We start from the raw sequence: 21127 nt of genomic DNA on the forward strand, positions 1-21127 counted from the left end.
CAGCTATAGTAGGGGACTGGACTCACCACACTGGAACAGCCGACGGGGTACATTGGTGAAGTACATATCGGACGACTGACTGAAGTATGAGAACAACACTCCAGCTGCCTCCTCTGGTGTCGCACATTTGCCACCAGTGACAGCAGTGCGGTCGTAATCCAGCGAGTAATACAGGTTACAGGTGCAGCCCAGAGGGTTGCTGGCAAGATTTCTGTGAAGAGTTGCAAGTTCGCACGGTTGGAAAGGGTTCACACTTTCACTGGTCAATGCCCAATAAGAACCAAGTCAACTGTAATTCAGAAACCAAGTGCTCAGTTTCAACGTGGCAAGCATTCACTGAGGATTACCACAAGCACTGATTTATCTGGTTTGTTGAATGTTTATACACGTTCCTAAAATAGAAAGTGTTCATGGTAGATTGATTACAGAAGGCTATATATATATATATATTTACTAATTTTTTTTTAATTGTAAATTGGAGTCTCTAAATTTGCTTCATTGAGTGTGCAGCTCTTTTTCTTTAAAATTTAGTATTAGACTGATGCCAGCCATCTTTATATATTTTTTTACCACTCAGTAACAAGTCCGTTTTGCTACACTGTATGCAGTCCAACTACGCTGTCTGCTGACAGAGATGAGAAACAATGAAGAGTTGTGAGAATGACTGCACAGTTTATATTTATGTACATGTACGCCCGACAATCGTTTCAACTTTTGTTTACGAAAACTTACAGCCATATAAGGACATCGGCGTTGAGGTCATCAAAGGCATTCTGCCCAACTGTCTTTATGTTGTTGTTGGACAGATCACTGTAATTGATCAACAAGGCACAATGTAAGATTAGTAAGCCCTGAATTCTTGATAATGGTTTTTGCCTTTACGTAATGTAATTTTCTAAGCTATATAGAGCCTGTTCTATCCAAAAGCGTGTGGGAGAAAAGTAAAATGTTCCAACATGTTGGGACTTTATTGCAATTTGCTTGCTATTGAAGATTATAGACAAAATAACTCAACGCAAGTTGGGTCTTGGTGGGGTAGCCAAATGATACCTGTATAGCTTTTTCAGACAACGAGCTTAAATAACATTGGGAATTTTGGGGGTCTCTCTGTAATTGTAAACACTGCACTAAAGCATTCATAAATATATGACTCACAGTTGCTGAAGCATTGGAAGGCTGGGCATTATGGGCCAGTGACTCAACTCATTGCCTGACAGATCTCTGGAAAACAAACAATATGGTGTACCTCTTTAAAAATTATACTTTAAGAAAGTTTCGCACACGTACCTGTGGAAAATTATACAGACCGACATCGTCTTATAGCAGCATGATAAAAGGAGCCGAATCACTTTGGTTCACCAAGTGCCACTAATAACAATCACAACAATCATCTCAAGTAATCTAGCACTTGTGAAAATGCAAATTACCTTTTTCCCGCAAATTCAGCATAAATTCAACAATGCCTAAACAAGACTTCAAAATTTCTTTCAACAACCAAAACTTCCTGTGATTGCGCATGAAGAACAAGACGTCAATTTAAGTACACTTTTGAAAGAGCTATATCGGAGCAATTTCGAGAAAAAGGAAAGAAAGCAAGACAAAAGTCATTTTCATTGTAACCTGCCATTCTGTAAAACGTTTGTACAACATCAAAAAATTTCAATTTCAATTGGGAAAACAGGTGCAGTATGTACATGGATGTATACAGAACAACAGTGTACTTTGCATCACGATGTCAGGGTAATTCCAGAAATTAGGGGTCAAACAGTGTGACATTTGTGTGTCCTTGTTACATCTGGCATTTGTTATTTGACATGGAAATATCACCGGAATTGATTTCAAACTATTAGTACTGTTTGTTTGGCAGGTAATTCATCACACTTGGAAATTAGAAAATGTGTTCTGAACTTACAAAATCATGTCAGATGTGACAGGGACACAAAAAATGGAGCCCTAATTTCTGGAGTTACCCATAAATGTAAATCACATAAACTACAAAATGGTAAAACTTGTGATGTCAATGAAATGAATATTCATGATTTGATGTTACTTACATCCTCTGTTGGCTCGTCAGATCTGCAAATGCACCTTCAAATGGGACAGCAATCTTTATAAATGTAACAACATTCAAATTGTGACATGTTTATGAATGAAATGCAAATGACACAACGTAATGATACTTAAACTCCCTTGAAAAAATACACCAAATTGAAATGCCAAAACTATCCCTCAGGTTTCGTAGCAGTAATGAAAAAAATACCAACAATCAGTGCCAAGCAGCCTTTTATTCAAAATGCTGACAGAACAGCGAGCCAAAGCAACATCATCAGCATGCAAAACTAGTTAACACTAAACTTCAAAAGTCGCTTTACCAATCAGCCACAAAGGGATATTTTCATTCAGCCACACCAACATCCTTCCCAACATTTGACAGCGAGTCATGCAACTTTGCCATGCTTATTTACTTTATTTCGGGATCCATGACCATAAATCATGATGTGACAAGGAGAACTGAGAAATCGAGTTGAATGTCAGTTTGGGGCATTTTCTCACATCTCTGATCTCTTTGTACCAGTTAGGATTTAAGTATCTCCATGGGACTTGAACTGGACCAAGAGATAGAGGGTGCTATTTCCTTAGCAGCGGAGGCTCCTTTGGTACTAACTGTGCATCGCTACCTACAAAATGAATCGATGATCATGAGGGGGTGCTTCTGCTTGAGGCAGATTACAAGTCTAAGAAAATATTGATCATATTAAAAACGGCTTCAGTTTTTCTCCCTGAGCTGTGGATATGCAGACATAAATATCTCTTTGAGTGTTTCTGCAAACACATCTACACATGCTAATGGTAAGTGATTTCACTATTGCTTTAACAATGTGGTCAATAGTCTTTTCGACCATTGTTGCAGTTGAGACCTTCCAAGACCTCAGTTTTCAATCGTTTTGATTTCGCACATTAAAACAAATTGCCGAGTATCGTTACTTGGAAAATAAAAGTTACATACATGTACATACAAATTATTTTCAAGTTCAAGGCAAACTTCATTATAAAAATGTATTTTTGAGAGTTAGAATTTAATCCATACTAGTGAGATATTTTATTCATGAAACTGTAGAGGCAAATTTTAACGGATAAAATAATGTTCAACGTGGAAACATTCCTCACATTAGAATTATTTGATGTTCTGATGTGGGGTCTTGGAAATGGTCTCTACTACATAACTGTTCCATACACCTGACAGGGCACACTGCATTTGAGGCAAAGCCGAGATTGCTCAAAACAAATGGGTCAGTTTTTAACAGCACTTTTAAAACAAGGAATCTAACATTCAAATTTCTTGACGAGGATGATTTAGGTGATGTATCTTGACACACAAGTGATGTACTGTGCAGGGACTATTCATGATCACAGGTGACAAACTTCTGAGATGGGTCACAGAAAAAGTACTCAAAGCAAAGACCGTCTGTTTCAATTTAATTTCAGCAATTCAGAAAAAAAAATGATTTTTCCCCCATTTTTAAGAGAAGGTATAAGAATTACTTTGATTGATTACGCCCATTTCCAATGCAATTTAAAAACTTTCACTGTTCATTTCGAAGTGAAATGAATTCTGTGACTAGGCCCAACGTTTGACAACCTTGATCACATTTGCTTGGTTGCAATGATTGAATTTCATGTTTTTTGTGGTCTATACCTCCCCTCGGTAGCATACACACACTTGTAATTTTACATATTTTTTTTTAACATTGCGTAGTGCTTCATGTGCATATAAAGTACACTGCAGAGGGAATACGTACAGTTTTTCCAAGTTAGTCAATGGTGCTAGGATTCCAGGTGGAATCTCACTCAGCCTGTTGTTCTGTAAGTTCCTGTGTAAAACCAAAGATCAGAGCCTGAATGTATGTACACTACACAAAAAAGTTACGGACCACTTGTTATTTTGTGTATATTTTTTTTATATGCAATATTTTACTGCGGAAATGTGCATTTGATGTTTTGAAACATTTTTAAAATTTGAAATTCCAATGAGAACACCATCTAGACAAACAAAAAGAAAGAACTAGAACACACTCAAGTTACGAAAAAAGTGGTCCTTAACTTTTTTAAGTAGTGCATGTAAGCAAAGGACTGGCACTTGATACTTTTAATTCTATGGGTGGGTTTGATCGAGCTACTCACGTTAACATGAGTATACTCCTGAGTGCTAAAACGGCTGGAGTACGACCCAAGGGTCAGCGAGAGTATACTCACGCTAGAGGGAAAGTATAATCCTGTACCCAAGTGTAATGCACATGCATTCTACTTGTGTTAACAGGAGTAACCGCACAAATGCACCGTTTGGTTTCAAGTACTTCATGTACTGATAGCTAAGTTACCTAAGGTTTCAACAGCACTGAGACTGCAGATACTCGTCCAGTCGTATCACTCGATATTATTTGGAAGGCGGTTACTGCATTTTCATTTTCTGGTTGGACCCTTAAAAATTTCATTAGAGTTGAAGTCAGGGCTGTCATCACAAGTCAAATAACAGGTTATTGCCTAGTTTATCACAAGATTGGCCTCAGATTGATAAGATTAACAGATTTGTGAAAGTGGGTTGTTATTTGAAATGAAACTAGATGAGTTCTTATGAGGACTTAAAAGTTATCTCAAGAGACTTACAACATGGAATCAACCCATATAATTTGGAGTATGGACCTGAACTTTGACACTGGGGACCATTGGGCTTAATGTGACAGGACATGAACACCTACCTGATTACCTAAAGTTTATTATTTTAATTGGTTTGGGGGTAGTCACAGACGGCTTAACTTACAGTAACTCCATGCTGCTCTGCCCCTCAAATGCATCAGGGGGTAGAGTTGCAATCTGGTTGTCATTCAGATGGACTTCAGCCAGATTCTGACTAGAGAGGGACTTGGCTGGGTACGTGATCAGTGCATTGTTATCCAAAGACCTGCAGGTTGATTGGTAAGACTGCTTGAAAGTTGTGGCCAAGACAATGATAAGTCAGTTGAGAGAAACGGCTTCAACAGAGTCAAGACAAGACCAGCTTTCTCAACTTAGACCACAGAATGTGACATACTTTAAACAAATTAATCTACGGATGTACTCACAGTGTACTTATGGATGCCCCATCAAACGCGTCACCAGGAAGTGATACAATCTCGTTGTTCTGCAACCACCTGCAACACCGCACAGAATTTTCTCATATTCAGTTGTGGAATTGGGTGTATATACAAAGTATGACTTAAATTACAGGACTACAGGAAGTAATTCCTTTTTGTGCAACTTTTCGAAAAGTAATGCTTATACAGACGATTCTTTAACCCAAATTGTTCGCAGAGGTGATCGGTAGCATGTATTTTAATCTGGCCAGGTGTGGTACATAAGAGCGTGCTGACAGGCTTTTCAGAAAATATCAACTACGAAAGGTAAATGTTTGTCAATTATTCTTCTTAAAGGAATGTTGTGAGTTCACCCAAATAGTACCCTTTTTAAATTGTGAGGAATTTGTTATTAAATGTTCCAGGGCCATGTTTATGGCTGGTGCTATGTATGTTATTTGCTATATGGCACTGTGTCACCGTTGCGTTATGTTGTTCCTTTCTAACACAACTATTGACAGGCACTTACAAGGTGTCTACAGTGGTGCCATCTGCGAACATCTTGCCTCTAATGTCATAGATCTTGTTATTCTCCAAGTGTCTGTGGAGAACAGGAAAGAAATACATGTTGTAACACTTCCACCAAAAATGTGCATTTTCTTTAAAAAATTGTTGAGTTCTTAGCCACATGTACAAGTCTTTGGTACAAACTGAACAGAGCGATGAACTTGCGCTAACAGAAAAGTTTGGAAATTGTTTTTAACATCTGTGACTACACAGTTGCTACGTCCGGAGTTTCACCACTGATTGTGAAGTCTGGTTTGTTTCCACAGGAAGTGGCAAAATTAGGGACTTGGCGACCATGTGGTAACAGACATTAGAAGTATTTGCTGATCATGAACAGTTCCTTTCTTTTACTAAAACTGATCAAACAGAAACGGCAACAGCCTAACATTTTTTTTCAAACGCTAGGCATGCAAAGCACAAGCCATGCATCCTTCATAAGGTAGCAACTGAATTTTCACACATGCTAATGAAAACAGATATTAGAAATCTTGAGCCATAGTTAGTTCCTAATGATCGATCCCCAACTCTCTTATAAAAATGGAACATTTTTGGAGATTTCACCCACTTCCATATTATACAAGTCCTTGATTTACACAGAACAGGGTACGCAGACACTTACAACTCTTCAAAGACATTGACATTAAACGCTTCCTCCTCGACAACTTGCACAGAATTGGACTGCATTGAGCTGTGTGTAAAAACAATCACGACCATGATGTAGTGAGAGCCTACTCAGACTTTTCTTAATTGAAGAAACTGAACAAATCTAAAGCCACAAAATAAAAATTAAGTAGTTAGTGAAATGGAAATATCCATGCAGGTGTCTGAAAGAAGAGATGATTATCATCACTCTGTCTGGCATGGATTTTTTTGCGAGAAATTTGCCTTTAGCATAGCACAAAAAGGTATGTGATAGTTGCTAAACCTTGGGCCCCAGCATTAGGCCCAAAACAAGGTTTCGCATGGCAAATTGGGAAAAGTTGAACATAATTGGGCTCAAGCAAATTTCACTACAAATGTTATGTGGTGTTATTTTTACTATGAGTAAATTCACATACAGTACATTCATTCAATCCACGTTTGGAAATATGGTGCCTTGGGGAGACCCAGAATGAGTTGAATAGGTCTCCACAAGGAATTTCTAAACGTGTATAGGTCTCCACAAGGATTTCACGAAACTGATATTTGGAAATTGCTCAAAAAGAAGAAATTTTTAACGTGTAAGAATCCGTCGCAAATTGAAGTGTTTCACATAAGGGACATTCGGTCGAAACCTCTACTCCAGAAGAGTGATTCATGTTGAAATGGGAGCCTTTTGAAAACATCGTTTCACACGCGACCGAATTGGTACAGGAGAACAAAGCCATGTCTCCACAAGGATACAAATTTCAGAATAAAAGAACTTGTGTGTGGGCTGATGCAGGAGATGGACCATAAATGTGCCACTGATGGGAACTGAAAACAACTTCCTAATCTCTGAGTATACAAAGAAGGCCAAACTTACAAGTGGTATGCTGTGATCCCATTGAATGCAAAAGAAGGAATGGTAGTCACACCCACTGAGAGCATGTTACTGTCAATAAAATATACAAAATGCTTTTCAAAAGAAAGGGCAAAGTACTTGTGTAACGTAAAATGTAACCCTTTCTTCGTGTGGGGCAGCTACCACACCTGGGTAAAAAACAGCATCTCTTTCTATACAAGTAGGCAACTGGACTCAGACACAAATACAAGAGTAACAGAAAGAGTCAAATACTTTCCACGTCTACAACTGTAAATGCTTCTCTTTGTCTCCTCTCTGCAGGTTTGTTTCAGGCTTGCGAGCTACAGTGGCTGGGGCACTTTTGAGGAATCCCTGATATTATTACCAGGTATGTTTACTAAAATCAATAACAATAATAGTAGTAAATTAAATACAAGTGCCATCATCATGCCAAGGCTGTGAGTCATCCGATGTTATTACCAATTACCCACTCTCAAATCCAATCGCACAAGCTATACAAATAAACTATCAGAAAGGTCCATTTTCATTGGGAATACATGTAAATGGGAAGAAGTGCTTGACAGACTTCTGACAGACTGGATTGCTGATCTTCACTACTTGCCAGATGCCCATACAACCATGCGACACATTTTGTGCACATTCACACAAAAATTAGTTGTTATTCCTTAGCACCATAAATGAACAAAGTGCATGGACAGAATGCAGTTCTCATCATAGGTGGCTACTTTGCATTCGTTTCTGTTCCTCCGTGGACAATCCATCACATATATACCCCTCAAACATTGCCTTCGACCGGACATCTCAGAAAGTTTGAAACCCTAAGATGGTTTGAATCATACGGTGTATCACTTCCAAAAGGCACGCTGCAAGCGCTAGCACACACAATTCTTGGCACGAAAAGGGTCGTCGAGACACACAAGCAGCTGTGTATTCAAGTCCATCAGGTACAAGTCCTTTTACAATTCCCTTCACAAGGCCAGTCATAATAAGTAACAGGGTGAACAATGACACAAGAATGCTTTTGTCACAGCTCACTTGAATAGCTTGTGAATTGGCTTAAGACTGAATGACTTGTGATGGACTTGCAGGGACTTGTGATGGACTCGAATACAACACTGTACACAAGAGGAACGGAACCGATTGAGATTACTTACAAGTTCCTGCAGGTGATGTCATGGAAGGAATGTGAGCTTAGTGTCTGTAGGGGGTTGTTGTCCAATGTAAGAGAGCTGCAAACCAAAATGTTGCGAGAACATTTTAATCAGATCAAAGTACCATATGTAAATTTTTGGATTGATGAACTAACATGGGGAAGGGGGACTAGTTAACATAAATTTTTCAATTTCACATTGAACATATGGGTCGGAATATCAATGAGAAAATCAATTAAAAGAATTTGGTTACATGGACCTGTAAACATTGTGCCCAGAAAAATGGCAATTGATTGTTGACAATTTGACACATGGAGCAGAGTTCAGTAAATATACTCACGAGGTAGTCGATCCCGACAATGTGATATCATCAAATGCATAGGGCTCAATGTGTGCAATGTCATTGTTTTGCAAGTATCTGGGACAGTGAAAAGATACCTTCAAAGTTACAACAAATTCAGACTATTAACATGCAATTCATTTAATGTATGTGATAAATTAGTTTCGATTTCAACATTTAACATTTCTGGGGACTCTGAATTTAGTAACATGAACAGGTGTGGGCCACGTATGCCATTGCGTAGCAGTGAAGCTAAATGTGCCATAGAGATTGCAACACAGATCAAGGTAACCTTCATATTTGTGTCCACGAACGCAGCTACACAGAAACTGAAAGTTACTGAAATAGGGCATTGCAGGATATGGCTCAAAGGAAGCTCCAATGTTGTTACTATTACTCACAGATTTCTAGCAGCAAGATTCTGGAAAGCACCCGTCTTGATTTCAGTTATGCTGTTGCCTCTGAGGTCCCTGAATAGGTGAAGGAGTTTGAGACAAACTGAATTGGGAGGTCATTTAAAGAGGCCATGGACTGGTTCTTGAGCTGACACATGATATCCCAGCATATACAAGTACCATCCACACCTTTTGGATCCCAGCCTAAGAGTATCTGTTGTGGCACACCTTCAGACTCTGCATCTATGACACCCCAGGATGTATTTCACACACCTTAAAAACCTGCACTGCGGCACCCAAGTCTCCTAAGTGAACCTTCAGACCTTGCACTCAGCTACCAGTAGGACAGCCACAGCTTCAGATCCTAGATCCAGGACATCCCAGGTTGGTCACGCTCATTCACCTGCACCTAGCAAATCCCCAGGTTATCTCTCACACCTTCAGATCGTGAATGAAAGCGCATCCCACGTTGTGTCTCATACCCTCATATCCTGCATCTAGCCAGGATAGTTCCAGTTAACTCACACACCTTTAGATCCTGCGCCCACATCTCTTAAGATCCGGCACTCAGCCAACCGGTAGTATGTCCAATACCTCAAGACTCTGCACCTTGCATACCCCAGATTGTCTCACGTACCTTTGGATCCTGTACCCGAAATAGCCCAGGTTATCTCACGCACTTTCAGATCGTGCACCCAGGATATCCCAGGTTGTGTTACACACCTTCATACCCTGTACCCAGAATAGCCCAGGTTATCTCACACACTTTCAGATCGTACACCCAGGATATCCCAGGTTGTGTTACACACCTTCATACCCTGTACCCAGAATAGCCCAGGTTATCTCACGCACTTTCAGATCGTGCACCCAGGATATCCCAGGTTGTGTTACACACCTTCATACCCTGTACCCAGAATAGCCCAGGTTATCTCACACACTTTCAGATCGTACACCCAGGATATCCCAGGTTGTGTTACACACCTTCATACCCTGTACCCAGAATAGCCCAGGTTATCTCACACACTTTCAGATCGTACACCCAGGATATCCCAGGTTGTGTTACACACCTTCATATCCTGTACCCAGAATAGCCCAGGTTATCTCACACACTTTCAGATCGTACACCCAGGATATCCCAGGTTGTGTTACACACCTTCATACCCTGTACCCAGAATAGCCCAGATTATCTCACACACTTTCAGATCGTGCACCCAGGATATCCCAGGTTGTGTTACACACCTTCATACCCTGTACCCAGAATAGCCCAGGTTATCTAACACACTATCAGATCCTGCACCAAATGTATCCCTAGCTATTTACATTCTACACACATCAAATTCAAGTTGATGGTGTGCGGCGCCGTATTTCAGCCAAATATAACCAGAACACAGGGTCAGCATTTTTTAAAGTACACCCCAAGAACAAGGAAGAAAGAATTCCGTAAGCCAGCAGCACCTTGGCTGTCAGCCAGTAATTGGTTAAAAAAGCTTACACGGACAGAGAAGTTACAGAAAAGTAAAGTTACAAGAATCATCCACTTCAGGCCAGACCAATTGTTGCCAGTGAGGGTATCCTCACTGGCAACAATTACCAGTACAAGATCAGCCATACTAGAAATGTCATTAGAAATATTAGAAGCGTTGTACATGTGTGTTCCCCATCCACACTGTAAATAATTCATTTGTGGAATACGTTAGCGTGTATATAGATTACCAAAAATGGGTCACTTGGGAGACATTCCCATAAGAACGTGCACAAATTTTATTGTCCCATAATTGAATACATGTACGTAAATCTGATCTAAACCAAACTTTGTACGTTTTCAATTGAGACCCTAATCTATCATCTCTCAAAATTTGGACAGTAAAATTCGGCTTCCTTCTGGTAGCTGGGGCATTAGAGAGACATTGAAATGTCTCCCTCATGACCGATGTCTCCCTAAGGTCGAAAAATTTACCACGAAATGTCTCCCTAATGACCCATTTATGACGCGTTGATATAGAGCATTCCAGTACAACCAGACTTTTAATGCGCTTAACACAACATCTCTGCTCACTGGGCCCAGAAACATTGCTACCAGGGTCATTCTATAAATTTGGCCAGGGTCCAAAGTGTGACATATTTCCGTCCCTGTTACCTCTGACATGTATACCATCTGACATGTTTGACAAGGGATGTATCAGTGACATTGATTTCAAACTATTATTATTTGTTTGGCAGGTAATTTGAAGTACTTATTCAGTCTTGGAAATTAAACAATGAGTTCTAAACATTTAAAATCATATGCCAGACGTGACAGGGATGGGAAACATTTGGACCCCAAGTCTATAGAATGACCCATCAATAATCCCATCTCCCTGGGGAGCATACAACCATTGGTGTGACCATTTCATGAGTTACCAGGTTGACCGATCACAGATGATCCTTTCTACCCTCATGGGTACCCATGCACTCCTGGGTGGAGAGATGCAAATGAAGGTCAAGTGATTTGTCCAAGGTCACACCGAATGCCCCAAAGCTAGACTACACACCCTTTGGGTGATCAACAAGCATGCCCACACTCCATGCTACCCTATTAACCCTCCTATGGTTTTACAGCACAAATGTCCACAGTCACTGGTGAGCATGTAGTTTCTATATGGAACTCAAACATGCACAGGTTCAGTGTGTACACAGTAGATTGCCAGCACAAAATGACCCAGGGTCTTTTGTGCAGTCCTCTTCACTACATTTGGTTTACTGCACAATTATGCACATGAAACAGTGAAGCACAGTTGTTGGGCAGCACAAAAGTGCAATCTGATATTCCTGTGAGGGACAGTTGGTGCAGTGCACAACATGACACAGCTGTGCTTCTTTGAGGTGTTTACCAAATGACCCAAAGAGTGACTTCAGCATAGGAGGGTTACAGGAAAATCTCTGCTGGGCAAACAAGCTCTTCCAACTATACTGTAGTATACATGTAACAAGAAATTGAAGGAAGCTACATCTATTGTAACATTGATAGGTACTTACAGCTCCCACGTGATTGAAAGATTGACAAAATCTCCTCCCATAGGAATCTTGGTCAGTCGGTTGTTCTGCAGACTAATACTGAGTGTTGACGTTATATGAGCCAGGGAACCATCCTCGATGTATGCTATCTCATTGTAGGCTAGATTTAGACCATTGGACAGTGGACAATCCTCAAATGTCGTTTTGAGAATTCGACCAATTTTATTGCTGCTGAGACCACTAAGATAAGAAAGTATACAAAGCAAATGAAAAAATGTATCAACTACATTCAACATTTGCCAAGATTTGCTCACCAGCTGCAATATTTTTGTACACCACAGCCCAAACATGAAATCCAAATGAATCTGAATTTAAAAATGCTTGACTCTCAGTAATTCAGCATTGGTAGTAGAAAGACGAAGGTCTTCACTCACAGGTTTGCAAGAGATGTGCAGCCATCAAATGCCGAGTCTGGTATGACATCAATCTCATTACTCCCCAGCTGAAGCCAATTCAGTGAGGTCAAATTACTGAATGGGTTCTCATGCAGGAAGTAAAACTCGTTACTACTAAGGCCACTGCAAAATTTTGAGATAAAAAGACAAGACTATTAGTCAGATTTCTTTCCAAGACCAAAAATGATACAGGATTTTCAAAGATAAGCAGGTGAACTGTTATAACTTTGCCTCTAACCAAAATTTCGTTTCTGAAACTTTGGAACAATGGCTTTGGTAGCCTTTAAAATCCAACAAAATAGCCCTCATGCAATAATGTTTCAAAACAAGAAGTCTAATGACTTTTCCCAAAAAGATTCTTTATTCTTGTGTAGTAAAAAATAGCTAATTCTTACTCACATGTGGGATATATCAACAGGGAAGGCATCATTTTCCACAGAAATGATGTGATTACTTGACAGATAAAGACCTCTTAGAGTTGTTACATTGGAAAATGCCCCAGCCAGTAAAAAAGTCAAGTCGTTTCCAGAGAGATACCTGCAGATAGATACAAGAAATGAAGCAACTTGATAATTTCGCTTGCACAAGGGCATGCCTTTTGACTGTGTACCTACATTAGAGATTGAATGCTGTGTCATTTTGAAAATTTTGCCATACGGGAATTTAATTTGCAGGCATTTGAGAACTCGTTTCTCAACGAGAAAGGGCCAGGATTTGATAATCTGAAGAGTCTTTTTGCAAAATTACCTTACCTGCTTAATGTGTACTACAGAGAATACAAATGCATGTAAGTTTCAATTAGTTAATGAGGTCCACAAAGTTTCTTTTTCCCCTAATTTTTCTCTGAGAAAGGTTCAGCCTTGAAGGCGCACAAAAATGCTCGAGCTGAATAATCCAGTCGGGAAGACTTAAGAATTTATAAATTGCACACATTTATTATTCATATCAAGCCACAGGATTAGAGTACTAACAGTGGCGTAGCTAGGATTTTACTAGAGGTTACACAAAGGGGGCACCAACATCTTTTGGGGGGCACCAGCTTTCAGTGGTGCAGTTTATGGGGGGCAAGCTTTCATTGGCCTTGTTCAATATCCATTCAGTATTGCAAAGCATGATTTTTATCTTGTTGTTTTAGAGGGAGGCACATCCCCCCCGGGCTACGCCCCTGGGCATTAATTACCCTCTGATGCAAAAGTTTCAGTAGTTGAAGCAAACACCAATATTTCAAAGAATAAATAAAAGCAGCACATAAACTTACAAATATCGAAGGCTCTGGACTCTTTCTTGCAGCTGCACAGCAGGTGGAACATACCTGAAGTAGTTGTTGCTCATTTCCCTGTTTCACAAAGTGAAAATACCTTTCAGTATGTAAAAAGAAATTCCCACATTTCCTCACAAGTGCGCAAGTTACTTTTTTTCAAACATGACCCCATAGTCTTTACTACCCTAAGAATCGATTTTTGTGATTTTGAAAATGATCCAAATCCCTTCAGCCTTCATCAAAGAGAGTAACCTTGGATTTAATGAGCTTCATCCAAGACTGCCAAAGGTGTATCTCAATTCTCTGGAGGTGCTGTTTGATACAGGAGAGATAACTGCTTGGTAAATAAGCTCCCTATCTTTCTGACCACCCACAAAGGACATTTCTTCCCAATACTCACAGTCTTGTCAGAAAGGTCAGACACTGGAAGGCACTCTGATCCAGTGTCTCGTCTCCAAGGTGATTGTTGTTAAGGTTCAGTTCCTCAAGGACAGTCATATTGCACAGGTCTTCAGCATTAACCCCCTTGATTTTGTTCATGTGCAGGAATCTGCAGAGGGCAGCCATTTCAGGAGGAAGGTTAGTACTTTGTTCCCTCTCTCTTTCAACTGCTTGACTGGATTCATTTAATTTCCACTGATTTTGAGATTTTCAAAAGCTTCCCAAACAATCTTTTGTTTCCAAACATATCCTACTGTTTGAATGATATCCTCAATCTCATGAATATGCTGGCTATAGTAAAATCGGTCTTTCAACTGGACAGCTGGAGTAGAGACAGGCAAGTTGCACTTGTTACTGTCATAGGAAGAGAGTCTTTAGCCTTCATAAGCAAGTACTAAATCTATCTGCCAGTGCAGCCTGCTGCTAGCTCAGCACAACCTTGCATTACGTGAACAAGATTACTGGCAGGATGCCAAAAAATGTTGACTGCCATAATTCCTCCACACCAGGATTACAGCATATCACATCAAACATGAACAATGAGAGCGATCCTGTAGAATCAGCTAAGGGGACACCTCAAAAGTTGGAACGTTCCTGTTCGTATTGGAACATTCCTGTTCCTGCTGGAAATTAAATCCCAATTATCTTTGGAACGAGCTGTTCTTCCGTTAGCATGCATGTATGATGTGTGATTCTAAGTATGAAAAGCAGGTACTTTCAACAGCAACAAGTAATGTTGTCATTGGAATCTTCTTTGGCATTCCAATGTCAGAAGCTCCCTGAAAGGAGGCCAGAGTTGCTCATTCACCTGATATATATTCTGTATCTACGGTGGTTCTGCAGTAGACATACAATGGTACAGTTCAATCAAAATACAACTCTCTACTTGTAAGAGAGGAAGCAAAAATTCACTCAATATGGAAGTTTCACAATAGTACACCACCAAGAGTTTGTGGCATGTTGGCCGATCACAACGTGCAAAATGTGTCTACCCTTTCCTGATATGCATTGCCAGTCGACACATCCGGACATGTCAACCCATTCAAATGCGCATTGCGTACAGTGACCACTGCATTGCAAAAATGGTGGCGCACTCTTGAAATGCCAGTATTTGGAGCAAAAAATGTTCTTGGACCACCAGTTCCAACTCACAGCTTCTTCAGGTTGGGAATCTTTGCGAACGGTTCATGTATCGTCAGCCGGTAGTTGTACAGGGTCAGGGCATTGACAAACTGGTTGACATGTAATTCTGTGACGTTGGTGATCAAATTATTGTCTATGTGCCTGAAAATGGTAAAAAATGAAAAGCAAAGCTATCTGTAAGTTGAAATTTGAGTAGACCACTACAACTCATCATCAAAAAACACGAGAAAAAAAAGTTTAATAAGCCTCCTCAAAACCTGAGTAAACCACTTGATAAAACTGCTATAAGAACGTTTCAAGTCACCGACCAACTATACTTCTTCAACTGTTTGTCCATGTGTTTTATGGAAGAATAAACATACAAGGGAAACGAGAAGTTCTGCACCTGTTTCGGTAAATTAACAGCTTTTCATAGTGCAGGAACATTTGCTGTTGAAGGTTTCAGGCAATGACTTGGAAATGCATCTCTTCTGAACATTACAAGAAGTTCAGGTCTCTTGATTCACCTAAGAAAAACATGGAGCTGCAAACGGTGATCCTATTACAATTTACACCTCTTGCAACTAACTGCCTTCTTTCCAAGAGAGAGATCTTTTCCTGAAGGTTCCACAAGACCTTTCTTGGCTCAATTAACCATCATAAGTATACTCAGCACGCACATCAATGTGGGCACAAAAGATCATTTCAAACATCAGGTTCCATCAAAATCCACACAATGAGCTAACTACCAAGAAAAATTCAAGCTAAATGTATTTCCACCTAGGCTGGTTATTACGGAATGTCACAAACGCAAACACGTTACAATGTACATATCAAGACTCACAGGTCTGCCAGCTGATCGTATGTCTCTTCAGACAGGACAGCATGAGGGAAGTAGGGCAGTGCATTAGAACTGACATATCTGCAAAAGAAAACCAACAATTCACAATCTGATTCGAACAGTAAACAACTGCAGTCGTGCAACCCTTTGCTGTAGGGGGCACCATCAAGAAAGACTTTAAAAATGGAATTCAATACGTAATTCAAAAGAAATGAAACAATGTCAGAATTTAACAGCTTGTGGCTAGGAGAGTTTGTAAATCCCAAAGTTTTGCCTCTTTTGCTAGGAAATCTTTCCTGTAGATTTTATATACTCAAGCAGCTTTAGTATGCCACATCTTTCTTTTTCTTCTACTGGCAACCTTGGAAAGATTAAGCTCCCAAGGTAACGAGCATGGCTGTGTACTTACAACTCTGATTTAGTATGCCACATCTTTCTTTTTTCTTCTACTGGCAACCTTGGAAAGATTAAGCTCCCAAGGTAACGAGCATGGCTGTGTACTTACAACTCTGTAAGGTTGCCTCCAATACCAAGGAAAGCATTGTACTGAATGCTGGCCAACTTCAAATCCTGCTGATTATGCAAGATACTGTGCAAAAACAATACAACAGAAGTGATTTATTTGACGGACAGTTGACTTAATGATTTGCTCCTTGAAATTCCAAATATTGTGCAAAGTTGCACAGCAGAGAGAATTGAACCACTCGTAATAGCTGTTGGACTTGTTCTTGACGGCCTCTTGAAACGATATTGCATAATACCGGCATTTCACAATGCGGTGCACCACAAAGAGGTTGCCACGTAGAGGCAGTGCATTGTGGGAAAAACAGTCAACAGCGCAGGCTTCACTTTGCATGGGGAACTTGCATAGTTTCCACTGTTTGTGTGGATTGAAGATACGGGAGTGTTAAGAGTATCAGAGTCAAATTCATAGAAACTGGTGCCATTTTTGCAAGGCACAGAATTCCCAGAACAATCACCCTTTTCCTCAAGTTGCCTAATCACATTTTTGCTCAAATGCAAATTGTGGTGAATCCACCACTTTCTGTCAACCATAAACTTCACAAATGGCCTCTCTATGACAACCTCTTGGTGGCGCACTGTATGTAACTTGCCCTAATTTGCGAAAAAAGGGATCATTTGCCACTCTCCCCTCTCCGGTGACACCCTGCTGTTTCTACTTAGTTTGGGGGAATGATGAGGTAGTAAGTGTCACTCACAGTGTCCTCAGAAATGGCAGATCCGTCACCGATTTGGCTTTTAAAATTTGAAGCCTGTTGTAGCTCAAATCCCTGCAAATAAGACGAACCAGATACACAAGTGGTTTAATGGAAGTCTAAATACCAGACAACTACCTGCTTCTGCAGGTGGATGTAATTAAGAAATACACAGGTGCGCTAGAGACAATCAAAGTCTACAATCAACATGGCTGACATGCTCTCACTGACCCATGTTACCCAACGTACATCAGACAATGTCAAAAGCAAAGGCAACGGTGACGAGCACAGTATTTAAGTGGTAGAAAAGTCTTAAAAGGTTAATAGAAAACATGACAAAGGCAGCCACAGTGCTGAATATGCTTGATTACAACCACTATATATTGCACATAATGCCATTATAATGCCATTTGCTAAAGTGTTCACATTTATTCAGAGTGAAAGTAATCCGCCCCCGAGTTGAAGTGCACCCCCAAGCGGCAGAAGAAAGACAGATGGTAGTAAGTTTGCCAAGCAGGTTCTTGCACGCATTCTGCGTGTACGCATTGCAAAGACCATATACAAAAGTCAGCATGCTCTGCGTCAAACGCGCTATTTATCACCATTATAAACACGCACCTGTGTGGTGAGTACCCCAAAAACATGCCCTCTTTTTTCTGCTTGGAGTGGATTAAGCCTTACTGATGCAATGCCTGATGTCTGGTTAACATGCAGCAAACAGTTATCTGTACCGCAGTAGTTACTAATCTCAGGGAAACCACACCATCAAGTGGTAGTTACTGATCTCAGGGAAACCACACCATCAAGTGGTAGTTACTGATCTCAGGGAAACCACACCATCAAGTGGTAGTTACTGATCTCAGGGAAATCACACCATCAAGTGGTACACTGAAATCTTACTTAGCGTCTCATAATTAGGAACAATTCCCACTAGACATGCAAGAATGTTGCCTTAGGTCTAAAGTGGACCATTCATTCTGACATGTCAACTTTAGGATGGAACGCTAGCATTCCACTGGGAGCAGTCCACCGGAATTCAAACTTTCCCAATCTTTTGAGACTGTTCTATATATGGGACCCTATGGCGATCACTCAAGCAAGTCTCTACCAACAAATTTCAGCACATGCAGGAACGTTATGCCTCAACACTCACAAGTGTAACAGTTGAGGGATCCTGTCCATGGTTTGAGGGGGCAGATCATCCAGAGCATTCCGATGCAACTCTCTGTGAAGAACGTACACCACAAATTTACCTTTCAAATACTCTTTCTGAAACTGACACTATGTGATGCGGGCCTCTAGGATATCTTGGGTTTCCATAAAGAATTGATGAGAACTATGACACAGTACAGACTAGATGATTGACACACATGTACCTCATCACAGCACCAAAGATCAATAGACCTTGTACGGGGAAGACATTTTTCATCATGTAATTCCCTGAATCTATCATATTTAATGTAAGATGGTAAATGGAGTGGTGCCAGACTATTTGGGGTTCCAAACCTCACTTCCAGGGCTTTTAAATGTAGCTTAAAACTTTTAGAAAATTTATCAAATATTGTAAACGATTAAAAATGTTAAACTGGCATTAATTGGCAACAAACTTTTACTTCGTTGCCGATATTTTTACTCTAAGGTTCCAAAAATGACAAGTTAACCTCACTTTCAATTCAAGATGGCTGACACAGGAATACAGTCAATTTCATTGCAGTGATGTATGTCTTCCAGCATCCCCAATGAATGTGTTTGTTGCAGGAATAAATTTCATCAACTGACATTCAAACTCGCATCCAAATCCCCCCAATTTACACATTCCTCCAATTTCACAAGTGAATTCAATGTGAAACAGTCCAGACCGAGGGAAACGGGTACATGTATTTATACTCACAGAATCTTCAGGTGTTGCAGCTGTCTGAGGGCTTTTGGTGCAACATAATTTATCTGGTTGTTGCTTAGATTACTAATAAACAAGACAAGGAAACAATTTCATTGTGGCAAATGTCCTCAAATCAAAGAGGATGGTTCATTTTTTTAATCTAGGATTGCAAATCGACTCATACAAGTACGTGGTGACTTAAACCGACTAACTCAGACCTGGGGCCAATTTCACAGAGCTGCTCAAGCTTACAATTGGGCATGATGACTGGTGATGTGTCTGATCTTGTGTCTGGTTTTAAGACTGGTCTCATGACTGATCTTGTGACTGGTATTGTGACAGTCTCAGTTACAACACAGAACCAAGTGACTGATGACAACTGTAAAAACTTACAGATGTTGAATCACAGAGGACGCTAGGGGTAAGAGATTGCGTTTGGAGACCGAGGTGAGCTTGTTGAGGTCCAGAGACAAGAAGGTTAGGTTCTTCATGTTCTGGAGGGAATCGCTGGGAAACGTGGCCAGCTTATTCATGCTCAGACCACTGGGGAAGACAGTACAAGGGAAGAAATATTGCCAGACTGAAAACAACTATATATTTTGCATTTAAAGTTATGGGTTTAACTATTATCAATGACGAGAACCTTGATTTTCTGACTAATGTACACAAGGAAATACTCGCCTTGATTGAGTTATCCACTCCACCAACAGGTAGATGGAGTTATCCACTCCAACAAACGGTTGATGGAGTTATCCACTCCAACAAACGGTTGATGGAGTTATCCACTCCACCAACAGGTTGTGGAGTTATCCACTCCAACAGCTTGACGGAGTTATCCACTCCACCAACAGGTAGATGGAGTTATCCACTCCACCAACAGGCTGATGGAGTTATCCACTCCACCAACAGTTTGATGGAGTTATGCACTCCACCAACAGGTTGATGGAGTTATCCTCTCCACCAACAGGTTAATGTAGCAACATTAAAGGAACACTGATTACCAGTGATGATGAATATGTGAAATGGAATGCGGAGAATGGGACACGATATCTTGGGTATACTTACAGGTACTGAATGTTGGTGTTGGCAAAGAATCCAGAGGGAAGCCAGTTAATGGTGTTCTCCATCAGGCTCCTGATGGAGGGTAACAGAAAGGGTGACAGATAGGTGTACCGACAAAGACACACATGTGCTTACAGGCTGAACAAAAATAACTTGAAAAGGAAAGGGTTCTTAGCAGTGTAGATTGTATGTTTTTTAAGTCAAGATTTTTAGGAACTTAAGTGGAAAAATTTCTTTAGCATGAAAAACCAAAAATGTACAAACATGAATTATGACAGAATTCCATCCATCTAAAGCTACTGGGTTTCACAGAACTTACACTCTTTTCAGCGTTTTGGCAAATGTAATGGTTTTGTAGGTGGACGGAGACAGGTTAATCTTGTTCCTTGTCAGATCCCTGCAAGAGACACACATGTACCGTAGAATAACATTGCTAGTTTGCCACTGACATAAGGAACAGTTTGTGTACCCGACACGCTAGTTCCATCCCTTGGGCTCATAGACTACAGCAATTTTCAGTTACAGTGCAAGAAATAACGTGTTGTAAAAAAATACGTTTGAAACATTCTCTCAGAGCTCTGAGGACAAAGAAAATACTTACAGCTGCTCCAAACTTGTGCAGTTTGACAGGTCAGGAAAGGTTGATATGTCCGTGTTGTGTATTGTCCTGGAGAAAGAAATGAAATAAAACCATTCATTTAAACTGTGAGAAAGTCTGACTCACCTGTCTGACATGCTGCAGTTATACCGACCAATGGAATGAGTCTGCATCCATAACCATGATTTT

General features: G+C 40.3%; 1 protein-coding gene and 2 long non-coding RNA genes across 7 annotated transcripts in view; 2 read left to right on the forward strand and 1 right to left on the reverse strand.

The window, feature by feature from the left end:
• LOC110984003 (uncharacterized) overlaps positions 1–14809 on the forward strand; it is a 43799-nt gene extending 28990 nt beyond the window's left edge. The window contains exons 5-7 of one of the 3 annotated variants that reach the window (XR_015423615.1): positions 7483–7549; positions 9077–9452; positions 14325–14809. This is a non-coding gene — a long non-coding RNA (uncharacterized LOC110984003). Of the gene's footprint in view, positions 1–7482; positions 7550–9076; positions 9883–14324 lie in introns of those variants that run through there. The other 2 variants (XR_002598818.2, XR_015423614.1) reach the window with 2 other exon arrangements.
• LOC110984001 (uncharacterized) overlaps positions 1–21127 on the reverse strand; it is a 53044-nt gene that overhangs the window by 28211 nt on the left and 3706 nt on the right. For all 3 annotated transcript variants that reach the window (XM_087131024.1, XM_022243767.2, XM_022243768.2), the window contains exons 6-32: positions 20942–21007; positions 20660–20737; positions 20344–20412; positions 19672–19821; positions 19291–19362; positions 18553–18624; positions 17403–17474; positions 16688–16771; positions 16186–16263; positions 15372–15503; positions 14179–14328; positions 13776–13853; positions 12917–13054; positions 12497–12640; positions 12084–12302; positions 9075–9143; positions 8674–8751; positions 8337–8411; positions 7183–7251; positions 6298–6366; positions 5641–5712; positions 5121–5189; positions 4820–4960; positions 3801–3872; positions 1156–1221; positions 733–810; positions 27–211 (exon numbers count right to left, since the gene is read on the reverse strand). In XM_087131024.1, the coding sequence (XP_086987150.1) occupies positions 27–211; positions 733–810; positions 1156–1221; positions 3801–3872; positions 4820–4960; positions 5121–5189; positions 5641–5712; positions 6298–6366; positions 7183–7251; positions 8337–8411; positions 8674–8751; positions 9075–9143; positions 12084–12302; positions 12497–12640; positions 12917–13054; positions 13776–13853; positions 14179–14328; positions 15372–15503; positions 16186–16263; positions 16688–16771; positions 17403–17474; positions 18553–18624; positions 19291–19362; positions 19672–19821; positions 20344–20412; positions 20660–20737; positions 20942–21007 (2645 nt within the window). The remainder of the gene's footprint in view (positions 1–26; positions 212–732; positions 811–1155; positions 1222–3800; positions 3873–4819; positions 4961–5120; positions 5190–5640; positions 5713–6297; positions 6367–7182; positions 7252–8336; positions 8412–8673; positions 8752–9074; positions 9144–12083; positions 12303–12496; positions 12641–12916; positions 13055–13775; positions 13854–14178; positions 14329–15371; positions 15504–16185; positions 16264–16687; positions 16772–17402; positions 17475–18552; positions 18625–19290; positions 19363–19671; positions 19822–20343; positions 20413–20659; positions 20738–20941; positions 21008–21127) is intronic.
• LOC147795742 (uncharacterized) lies at positions 7717–8789 on the forward strand. Its single transcript, XR_015423617.1, has 2 exons — positions 7717–8126; positions 8271–8789. It is a non-coding gene; the product is annotated as an uncharacterized LOC147795742 (long non-coding RNA).

The sequence above is a fragment of the Acanthaster planci genome, linkage group LG21 (genome assembly GCF_054643075.1).
Source record: "Acanthaster planci isolate LZ-2023a linkage group LG21, COTS_SCS, whole genome shotgun sequence".
NCBI lineage: Eukaryota > Metazoa > Echinodermata > Asteroidea > Valvatida > Acanthasteridae > Acanthaster > Acanthaster planci.